The following is a 10,972-nucleotide window of genomic DNA, read 5'->3' as shown; positions in this document are numbered from 1 at the left end:
GTGCGAATGGACCGGAGCCTCCTGCCTGAGGGGAGCAGGTCAAACAGACTGTGTCCAGGGTGAGAAGGGTCAGCTGTGATCCAAGCTGCACGCACCAGTGTCCTGGAGGTGTACAGGTCCTGCAGAGATGGGAGTCTGCAGCCAATCACCTTCTCAGCATTACAGGAAGTCTGGATCTGGGTGGGCTGTTATTAGCTTTACAGCAGCACCCTCATTGCTTTTCTGTGTTGTAGATCTCATCGTTATAGAAGGAGTTTGCCTTTTTGTGTAACTTTGAGTCACATCTTAAGACAAAAATGTGTCAATCACTGGATGTCACCATGGTTTTATTAAATCAAGTCCATTTTTCTTGACAGCAAACATAATGATGGCATTTGCAGAGAAATTGTATTAGAAGTAAAACACTCAAGGGAGAAAAAGTCTGCTTAAACCTTTGTGGGGGGAGTGGGGGTGTTTCTGCAGTGGGCTGAACTACAGAGGGAGTATTTGAGTGTTTTCATGTTTTGGAAATATTAATAACTTTTCTTTTTTTTCTTTTTTTTTTTAGAAGTCAGGGCCTTAGGTGGAGGTGGCTGGGTGTCTTTGATTATGGGACCTTCTTCCACATTCCATTTTATTACTTTTATTATTAGTAGTGGTATTATTAACCAAATGGTTCAGATTCAGAAACCCAATGAAATGCTGAGCATGATTTTTCATGGCTGTGCCTCGGCAGAATTTCTATTCAAGAAAAACTTGTTGAAATTTGTGGCAGCAAAATTATAGTGACAGGCTCACTGTCTCCTAAACTTCCCAAACAGTTACTGAAATATCAAAAAAGCAGGAAGGACCCACGAAGTGGGTCAAGAATGAGGAAATACCAGACACTGCTCAGTCGCACTTTCAAATCGCTTGAAACCGCACTTTCAAACCGCAATAATGTGGGTGGAGCAGCTCAACAACAAACTGCAGATGGTACCAAAGTCAGAGCTCCGTCCTACAGTCATTATGTTCTTGTACTGATCTGTGTCGTGTCCTTAAACTCGGTCTTCTGCTTTCAAGGTAAACAGCTTTTATTTAGAATCACTCTCAGTCACATTAGCAGCTGTGTAGATTATAGACTATCACAGCTGATCAACTAGATTTAATCACATGTTGGTAAATTAATTAAATTTACTGTGAACATTTCTTCTTTGCTGTTTGATGTGTCAATGATAACAGCTGTTAGTGAATCACTTTGACACTAAAAGGAGCTGAAAACCTGATGTTTCTCAGGCAAGTTCTGCACTTTTAGGAGCAACTTAATTCTGTTTAACATTGAGATTGAATTTTATTTTCAAAAATATTTCTAGAAATTTGAGGTTTACATCTGTGTGTTGAGATTTCATGGAGTGATTAACTGTCTGCAGGCTGATTGTGAAGAGGAGACGTGTACTGACTTCAGGCTTCAGACTGTGGGCTCGTTCTCGTCCATCATCTGAGCAGTCATCATGGACTGGTTTCACTCTGTTTCTCTGTGGAATTTTATTCTCAGCTTGGGTTTTGTTAAAGGTAAATAAGTATGTTTTTAACAGACTCTACTTTGAGATCATTTTAGATAAAAAATAATTAACTGATGAGTAGGTTTAAAACATTGAGTCAGTTTTGTGTTGAAATGTTTCCAATGGGACTTTTTTAATGCTCACGTGTAATTTAGAAACCATTTATTTCTTTAGTTAAAAAAAAGCGAAGCAAGTTTCTTGTGGCAACTAGTAGATCCAGTTTCACTTTCTTAAAAAAAACCTAAGCAAATATGAATGTGTAAAAGGACATATTTAGTACAGTGAACTCCATCAGCATGCACACAGCAGCAGAAGTGAAAATCAAACCATAAACAGTAGTTTCCGTTTTGCCGCTTTGTTTCTCCAGCAGCACAATCCTGAAACAGTTTCAGAGTCTCTGTGTTTCCAAACTGAGCTGATAAATGTTTACAGTTTTTTCTGATTGCTTAAGCACATTTTTTGTAACTATCGGCTAATTTTGCAAAACTCTTCACACAAATAAGAAAACCTGTCACCCAATAATCAAAACATTGTAGTTCTCTTGCAAAAGCAAACACAGCTAGATTAACTCTTCACACCTTCATAAAAATGGTGTTTCCGTATCAAACAGTACACACAAGCCATCATCTACTAAGCACACAATGCGCCAACTGCACACTGATGGTATGAATACAAAACACATCTGGCTTTTGCTTTCTCTGTGCACAAGGTAGGCTATGTCAGTTTGAGCTCATACTTCTGTCATAGATCCATAAGCATAGAGGGATCCAAACTTCAAGTACTGGTGTTTATTCAAACACATCAAAACAAACACAAGTGTTTATTTCCAAGTATAGGATTATTTGCAATCGCTATAATGACTATATGGGTTACTTGGTCTGCAGTGAACATGCTTCCTCTGCCCCCAGCATCTGGTCATCTAGCAATTCTGTAAAGTACAATTTCAGTATTTTTACATCAATGGTATTGGTGTGTTTCTCATTGGCATTTGGCAGTGCTACAAATCTTTGTGCAAAGTGACTGTACTAACCGATTCTCATTTCAAAATGTCCCTATGGTACTTGCTCCAGTGTAGCGGCTCGAGTTAGGCTGGACCCGTTGGCCAGCTACCCTCAGGGTCATTCCACGGTTGATTACATGGTCCACTATTGTAGCTCTGATGTCATCAGCAATTCTATTTCTTACTCTTCCTACCCTTCCTCTCCCCCCTCCTCATCTTCCTCTCCCCCCTCCTCGTCTTCCTCTTGCTCCTCCTTGTCCTTGTCGTCCTCTTCATCCTACTTCTTCACCTCCACGTCCTCTTCCTCGGCCTCCTCTACTTCTCACTCTTTCTGCTCCCTCCATTGTACTCCGCACACACAGCTTACCTGTATTATAGTGCTTAGGCTGATTGCAAAGTGAACTAATTATCTAAAAAAGTTTTCACATGTGAAAGTGTGCCAGACAGTTGGCAAGTTAGTGTTAATGATAGCCATACATGTGTATACTTTTGCTAGGAGTGTGTTGGAAATTTGGTAATTGAGTGTTGTGCAGTGAATTGTGCCTACAGTTTTGCAAAATGTGTGTTACAAAATTGCAAACTGAGTGCAAAGCAGTTTTTGTGCTTTTAGTTTTGCAAACTCAGTGAGTGGTTTTGCTATAAGTCTGAATAGTTTTAGAGATTGTGCTACAGGAATCACAGTTAGGGTTTAAGCATTCAGAAAAAACTGTAAAGTAACATCTGTGTTATTAGTTGATGTTGAGCTCCATCTGCAGGAGGGACAAAGTTAAAATGTCATCAGTGTTTAGTTTCTCTCACATTTATCATGGAGCAGATCTCAGTGGGAGTGGATGTTTGCTGTGGATGTTTACAGGCTGAAATCCTTCTAATGTGACATGTTTTCAGTGCTCACATGTAAATTACAACCATCCAGTTTCTTCTTCATGATTTCAAAACCTCTCAGTGAATCAAGTTTTCTGTGAGCTGTTTAAATTGACTTTAGATTTTGGTGGATGATCAAACTGTGGCTGCAAACTGTGGCAGGGATAGCTCAGTAGGTAGAGTGGTGGCCCCATGATCGGAAGGTCGGGGGTTCGACTCCACTGAACGGCTACCCTGAGGTACCCCTGAGCAAGGTACCGTCCCTACACACTGCTCCCCGGGCGCTGCACTGGTGGCTGCCCACTGGGTGAATGGGTTAAATGCAGAGGAACTATTTCCCTATGGGGACTAACACGCACACTTTACTTACTTTACTTTACACTTTTAACTGTGCTGACTGCAGAGATACTGAATAAGTCTGATCAACAGATTCATGATGAAAGTCATGGAAACAAAATCATCATCACAGTTATCTTGGTCAGTACTGAGATCGCCTTCATTTCACTGACTGTGGAAACAAAGTGGATTTATTCAAGTTTAAGTTTAAAAACTGAACCAGAAACTGATCTCAGAACAATGAAACACAATAATTGTTTTATTTAGTTGATCTTGTTTTAATAAGTAACTAATAATGAACTCTATTAATGGCACAGCCTTAATAAAGGCGTCCTGCAGCACAGCTCTCTGATGGTTTCATTATTTCCTTCATGCTGAGGAAAAATCATTGCTTCCATGTTTGTCACAGCATAACTTCATCACATTATTGTTGTTGATTTTGTAGTTTGTAGATGTGTGTTTGATCTTTTTGAACAAATCAAACAACACAGCAGTGATTTTTGTCAGTGTTGTCTCTGACTCACTGTGAAAGGAGTTCTGATGTTGTATAAGGTTGTGAGTGTGTCTGCTCCTCTCTGTCTCCTCAACAGGATCATTTGTAGTGGATGTGACACAGAGCTCCTATCAGGCAGAGGAGAACCACAACATCACACTGGAGTGGACGTTCACCACCAAACCAGACACGCCCATCTCAGCACTGAAGATCCGCTGTAGACTGATAACTGATCAACAACTCTTGACTCTTTATTTTCTTTATGATGGTGTTGAGGTGTCAGAGTTTCAGGATGAAAGGTTTTCAGGACGAGTCCAGAGTGACAAAGACGCCCTCAGAGAAGGACGAATCAGACTCCAGCTGTCCAGACTCAGGACTGAGGACTCGGGTCTGTACCTGTGTGAGGTGGACACAGGTTATGGCCGCGGCTACAACAGCTGCAGAGTCACCGTCTCTGGTAAGACAATTCATTTATACACATGTGATCACTGTGAGCCGTTAAAATAGATCAAGGTTGGATCCTGAGATTTTTGTTTGTAAATCTTACATTTAGTTTTTGAATTTGCAATAACATATCTAAATAAATAAATAAATAAATAACAATAATACAAGCTGTTATCTCTTTAAATAGTTTCAGCCCTCATTACTGTTTACTGATCCTCAATATATTGACAGCCATCAATGCTTTCTAAAGCATTTAATTGAATTATCAGACTAGAACTGTGGTTAATAACATCCATAAACTCTAAGCAGAGTTGGCAAAGTACAGACGTTCTTTACTTAAGTACAAATACCTAGGTTAAAAAATACATCCCGAAGGACATTTCTACCAGCTATTTTTGTACAAAGGTATTTGATAACTGTGCTGTATTAATATAATAATAAACTAATATAAATACAGAATAATACAAATATTTGAATCTAAATTCTGATACTAATAAATGTTCTCAGTTTGTCTGTTATGTAGTACAGCTGCAGTTAAAGGAAAACGCTGTGGAGGGCGGAGTACCTAGTTTGTAATGACTCCATTGTAGAGGGTCAATACAAATAGTAAAATGAGTACAGTCAGGTGTCACAATGGGATTCAGCAGGTGGGGAAACCCTAAGATCTGATGTCCATGTCTTTATATCAGACAGTATACAGTTGGTATAAAGGTGAAATTCAGTGAATTAATCTAACCATCATCATCTTAAATTTACACTTCTACACTTGATATAAACCAGCACCACAGCTTCTGCGCACCAGTCCAACACTGTACTTTACAATAAATTTAGGGCAGTACCACAAGCTTATAAACGTATTTATCCCATAGAAAGCACCAAGTATTTTCATGTAATATTTGCATGACAAAATCTAGTTAGCTTAGTTATTTTTGGTAGGAATATCCAATATGACTGAAATTATTACATTAAATGTAAGTTTTAAATGTCTAGTTTATCAAACACCACTGAGCAGTCCTTACTACCAAGTCTAACCCTCTTTCTTCCTCTCTTGTCTTGCTTTCTTATCTTTCTCCATCTCTGAGTGAGGTTAGCTCTCTTTCTTTTCTCTTCATGTGAAATACGGCAGCTGGATCTTTAGCTACAACACACGGTGCCACAAACTGCAAACAGAGTTTTTTTGTTTGTTTGTTTGCTGTTTTTTTTTTTTTTTACCTGCTACTTAAAAAAAAAACAATAACTCCCTTTGTGTTTCCTGGCTAGTGCTAAGTAGGTTTTTGAAGCACCACAAAAACAACTTATGGAAACCTGCACTCCTTCTGACCCACTTTCAACCTCAAGCAATGACTCTCTTTTTGAAAATTTAAGGAGTAGATAGTGCAAATATTTGTGCTTAAATGTACTGAGTAAAAATAAAAAGTTAGCCGAAAAATAATACTCAAGTAAGCTACAGATACCTGAAAATAATAGTTTAAGGGAAAAGGACCCAAACGCAGGCACTGACATAGATGCGATGAGTGAGCTTTATTTACATGAGGTGATGATACAGACAGAGAAAAGATGGGACGGAAACTAAGAACAAACCTAAACTGGGAAAATCTAATAACTCCATAATAAATCCATAACTCACAGGAAAACATGCAGGGATGACACGCAGACAGACCAGTGATGAGCACAAGAGAACACACCCCACACAGCAGACATGTCTGGCCCATATCTGGCATCAAGCCGGCACTGCTGGCTGACTTCTGGCATGGTGGTGGTATGTCATCCAGATACCTGATTGTGGTTTGGTGTATATGGCCCAGGCCCATAGAAAACAGGTCTGGCCGGGATCCGGTAACCTGGCACTTCTGACTGACTGGTGTCATGGCAGAGTGTATGTCAACCAGATGTGGGCCAGGTCTGGCAATGATGACACTATTTATGTTCCTTTTTTCCTATTTTAGTTAGAAGACCAAAATGCCATGTTGCAATACTATACTGCTATGGTAGCCAACGTTTCAAATGCAGGTTTGACAGGTTTGTGAGTGTACACTTTATCCAAAACCTAGTGAGGGCTTACTCATCTTTGCAAGTGGGTGGCTGTAGCTCAGGCGGTAGCGCAGGTCACCTGTTGATCGGAAGGTTAGTAATTCAATCCCTGGCTCCTCCAGTCTGCATGCCGCGAGTGTAAATGTGTATGAATGTAGTTAAGGAGCGCTCAGTTAAGAGAAAGTGTGTGGTTGGGTGAATGTGGCATGTTGTAAAGAGCACTTTCAGTAATCTGGGAGAGTTGAAAAAGGCCATATAAGAATCAGTCCATTCACTGTCTAAACTGAGTTTCATCATGTTCCCACATAGCAAGCAGGTCTGGCCCAGATCTGGTATCAAGCCGGCACTTCTGGCATGATAAGACATATGTCATCCAGATATGGGCCAGGCCTGGCATAGATGGCACTGTCTATGTGATGGCATGCCACATCTGGCCCGATTGTGGTTTGGTGTATATGGCCCAGGCGCATAGAAAACAGGTCTGGCCGGGATCCGGTAAGCTGGCACTTCTGACTGACTGGTGTCATGGCAGAGTGTATGTCAACCAGATGTGGGCCAGGTCTGGCAATGACACCACTGTTTATGTGATGGCATGCCATATCTGGCCCGATTATGGTTTGGTTTATGTGGCCCAGGCTTATAGAAAACAGGCCTGGCCAGGATATTTATATATCCTGCTATGGTAGCAAACGTTTCAAATGCAGGTTTGACATGTTTGCGAGTAGAGATGGACCAATCCGATATTATGTATCGGTATTGGTCGGTACTGACCTAAATTACTGGTTCGGGTATCGGAAAGAAATAAAAAATGTAATCCGATCCATTAAATATCACGAAAGCACCTCACAAAACTTGCGACATGGCGTAACTCAGCTCATAACGTTAGCACGTCGGAGCAGTATGCATCACGTGATAGAGCACGATAGATGGGCCAGCAGAGGACCAGCAGTGTGTCTGCAACTGGCCTTGTGCTGGCCCATGTGTGGGCCACATCTGGCAAACCAGATCTGGGCCACCAAAGGGCCGTCATTCTTTGCGGTATGTGGGCCTTGTGAAAATGACGAAAAACATTTTTTTCTAGCAGACTGTAAAAATGTTTATTTTTATAGTTTCAAAAGAGTTTGTGAGGCCTGAGTCACTTCTAGTGCATCATGTGGACATTAGATGAACTGCAGTTTGTCCTTCCTCAGTCCAGGCTTCATTTTTCAGTCCTGAAGGTAGCAAAATAATCTCTGCTAACTACAGGGTGGAATTATATTGTGATATTGATTTGTATTTGTATTCTGAGAAGTACATGCATACGAGACATGATCCTCAGAGAAAATCAAATACAAGATTAGAGCAACTTAATTCACTTCCATATTTTTCATACTGGCATACTTTTTTCCATTTCAGAACCAAAACCTGGGAAGACAAAAACAACACAGCAGCCCAGAAACCTCCAACCACCTCCTGTGAATAAAGGGACCGAAGACACAGGTGAAAAATACTCAAGTGTAACATTTAAGCAGCTGGTTTGTAGCAGCTGTCCATGAGGACCACTACAATTTTGAATCTACTCAGAAACGCAGGCCTACAACTTAAAAAAAAATTTTTTTAAAGTATATTCAATATAATTTAAAAAATCTAAGCTGAATTAAAGGTCTGAGCAGTGTGTCACATGGTTACTGTTAGTATGAGGTTTAAATGTGAATGAAACAAATAAAGGTGGTGTCACAGAGAGGTGACAGGTGGCAGAAACAGATGTTAGATAATGTAACATCAAACTGTGACAATATGAAAACTGTTCTCTCATCTTAGATCGCTTATGAAAATATATTGTGATGTAAACAACAGGCAATAATATATCCTTGTAACTACAGCCTTAGTTTACAGCACACACAGTTGGGGTTTGATTAAAAATCAGCACAATGTCAAATATAAATAAAGCCCTGTGCCCCCCTTTCTGAATAAAACTGGTTATTTCCTATTTCCACCTCCTGTCTGTGAAATATTATATATATATTAAGCTCTTTTTCAACACTGACACTGAATCACATTCATGCCATTGTGCATTCATGTTGCAATCAATGTTTTATTGTATTTGACAGGTAGACGAGAACTGATCGCTGCTGTGGTTTTCTTTGTCCCGCTGATCCTGGTGTGAGGATGTGGATGTTTGCTTATGAAGAAGCGTGAAGAGTGAGTAACTCATCAGAGACAGAAAGTTTATGTTCTTGAAAGTTTTATTAATAATGTAAATGTAAATAATCAGAGCACTTTTAACAGATTTTAGTTTACCTTTGTTTTTAGTCACATTTTTCAAGTTTGTTAAACTTGTAATTTTCAGAATAACTCTGTGAATCTTTAAATTGTCTTTCTGTGTTTAAGCAGAGTGACTAATGAAGAAGGTCTCAACGTGTGAAAACCAACAAAAAAATCAAAAACAGAAAGGTCCTTCACTGACGACATACGTCAAGCTTTTATTATTTATTCATTTCTTTCTTGAACATTTTTATGTGCATTGTTTCACTTTCCATAAATGGCCGCTTGAGATTCACTGACTGAAATCAATGTTTTATTGTTGAATGTATTTTTTGTACTGCAGTGTTTAGTTTAAAACAACTATTATAGTTAATATGTTACAATTAAAGTCTGACATCATGGATGGATAAAAATACACCTGAGGGTGTCACAGGAGATACCGGAGAGCACAACAAAGAGTCTGTTTGGCAGATTAATAACATCAGGTGTACCATCAAACAGCAATGTTTGTAAGTTATCTCAGGGCAACAGTTCATAATAAGCTAAAACTAAGACATTTAATAAATAAAGCACACATTTCCTATATCATCTGCATTGTTTAAGTGTCAAAAAGAAGGTTTCTGCATATCTACATACTCGGCCAGTAAAACAAATCCAGGTGTTTGTAAATATGTTCAGCTGATAATGTTATATTTTCCATGTTACACTAAATTAAACCAATTAACTGTGTATTTAAAATGGTTTTAATCACTGTTGAATGTATTTAGTTTTACTCAGTTCTTTTGCTTGGATTTGTAAGTCTCCTTTTTTTTTCTTGTTTTAAGACCCAGACACTGTGAAAAATGATAAGAAAAACAGATTTTTTTTTTTTTTAATGAAGCTGAAATCATTACTCAATGTTGTTTATGGTCAGGCCCTCAGGCAGCACTGTGTTAAACACACACAATCCTGTGGTGGAAATCCAATCGGACCTTTGGATCTGGTGAATCAGCTCCTTTTGAATTCTGCAATACTTACAGTCAGGTGTACAGTAGCTATGCTGGACTTCCACTTATTTTAACAAACACACGAGATACAGTACAAACAACAATTCAACGCACAGCACAGTCCTGTGCGTCATCACCGGTCTAGTTGATGCTAATATCTCCACACCATTCACAGTCAGTGTGGCAAATGTGATGGCATTTCTACATATCAGTCTGTGTTTTCAGTGCTCACTGTTCACCTCACAGTGTGCATCAATGAATGCGATCTTATCTGAGAGCCTGTTTTTTGGTTCACTGAGAAATGAAGAGAGAAAAATCATTTAGTTTTTATTTTTATTTTTTTAAAAGTCAGGGATGTCTCTTCAGGAGATCATGCTGCTTGTTACACATCGGCTCTCAGCCTTCACTGCTGTTTTGATGCTTTAGCACTTCTCCTCTGCAGAGGTAAATATATACAGTTACAGGTTGGGCACATACGGATCTTCCCAACCAGAATTCAACCAAATCTAAGCCATTATTTATGTTTATCCCACTGAGCCATGTGCTGCTGATCAGAGGTAAATAAGTCGCAGTGGTGCCCAGCTCTTCCAGCCTCAATTACCTTTAAGTTGCTTCTGGTGTGGTCACCCCGAGTTTCTAACAAAGGTTATCGATACACCATTAGCCTTGTACAGTGCTAAGCACTCCAAGATCCATGCGTGGAGCAATGAGCGGTAGTCTTTCTTGTAGTCAATCCAGGCAGTGCTCAGGTCAGGTTCCTCTGCCTGATCTAAGAGTCCTGTTGTACTGCTCTCTCAACCAGGAGCTGGTGCTTTGACCTGCTGGTGTGCTCATGTATTGATTCATGTGGGTATTCAGCTTGGTAGCTATGATACCTTTAAGGAGCTTCCATATTGTAGAGAGACAGGTAATCATCAATTTGATGATATCCCACCCTTATGGGGATCATTCATCAGCAACATTGCTGTGCCATTTATATATAAACATATATAAATAAAACCACTTTTTTTTGCATTAGTGATTCCTTTTGTGCATAATTTTATATTATCGTTAATAA

At 39.4% G+C, this 10,972-nt stretch overlaps 1 protein-coding gene across 1 annotated transcript; it reads left to right on the top strand.

Moving 5' to 3' along the window:
• The first annotated feature begins 1,391 nt into the window (after window positions 1-1,391).
• LOC143417025 (programmed cell death 1 ligand 1-like) lies at window positions 1,392-9,583 on the top strand. The gene is made up of 5 exons (XM_076882666.1): window positions 1,392-1,530; window positions 4,308-4,667; window positions 8,081-8,164; window positions 8,776-8,866; window positions 9,059-9,583. Exons 1-4 carry the CDS (start codon window positions 1,470-1,472, stop codon window positions 8,829-8,831), a joined length of 561 nt encoding a protein of 186 aa, XP_076738781.1. The 5' UTR covers window positions 1,392-1,469; the 3' UTR covers window positions 8,832-8,866; window positions 9,059-9,583.
• The last annotated feature ends 1,389 nt before the right edge of the window (window positions 9,584-10,972 follow it).

Source organism: Maylandia zebra, linkage group LG3 (genome assembly GCF_041146795.1).
Source record: "Maylandia zebra isolate NMK-2024a linkage group LG3, Mzebra_GT3a, whole genome shotgun sequence".
In the NCBI taxonomy this organism is placed as follows: Eukaryota; Metazoa; Chordata; class Actinopteri; order Cichliformes; family Cichlidae; genus Maylandia; species Maylandia zebra.
This window is presented reverse-complemented; position numbering and strand designations above follow the sequence as displayed.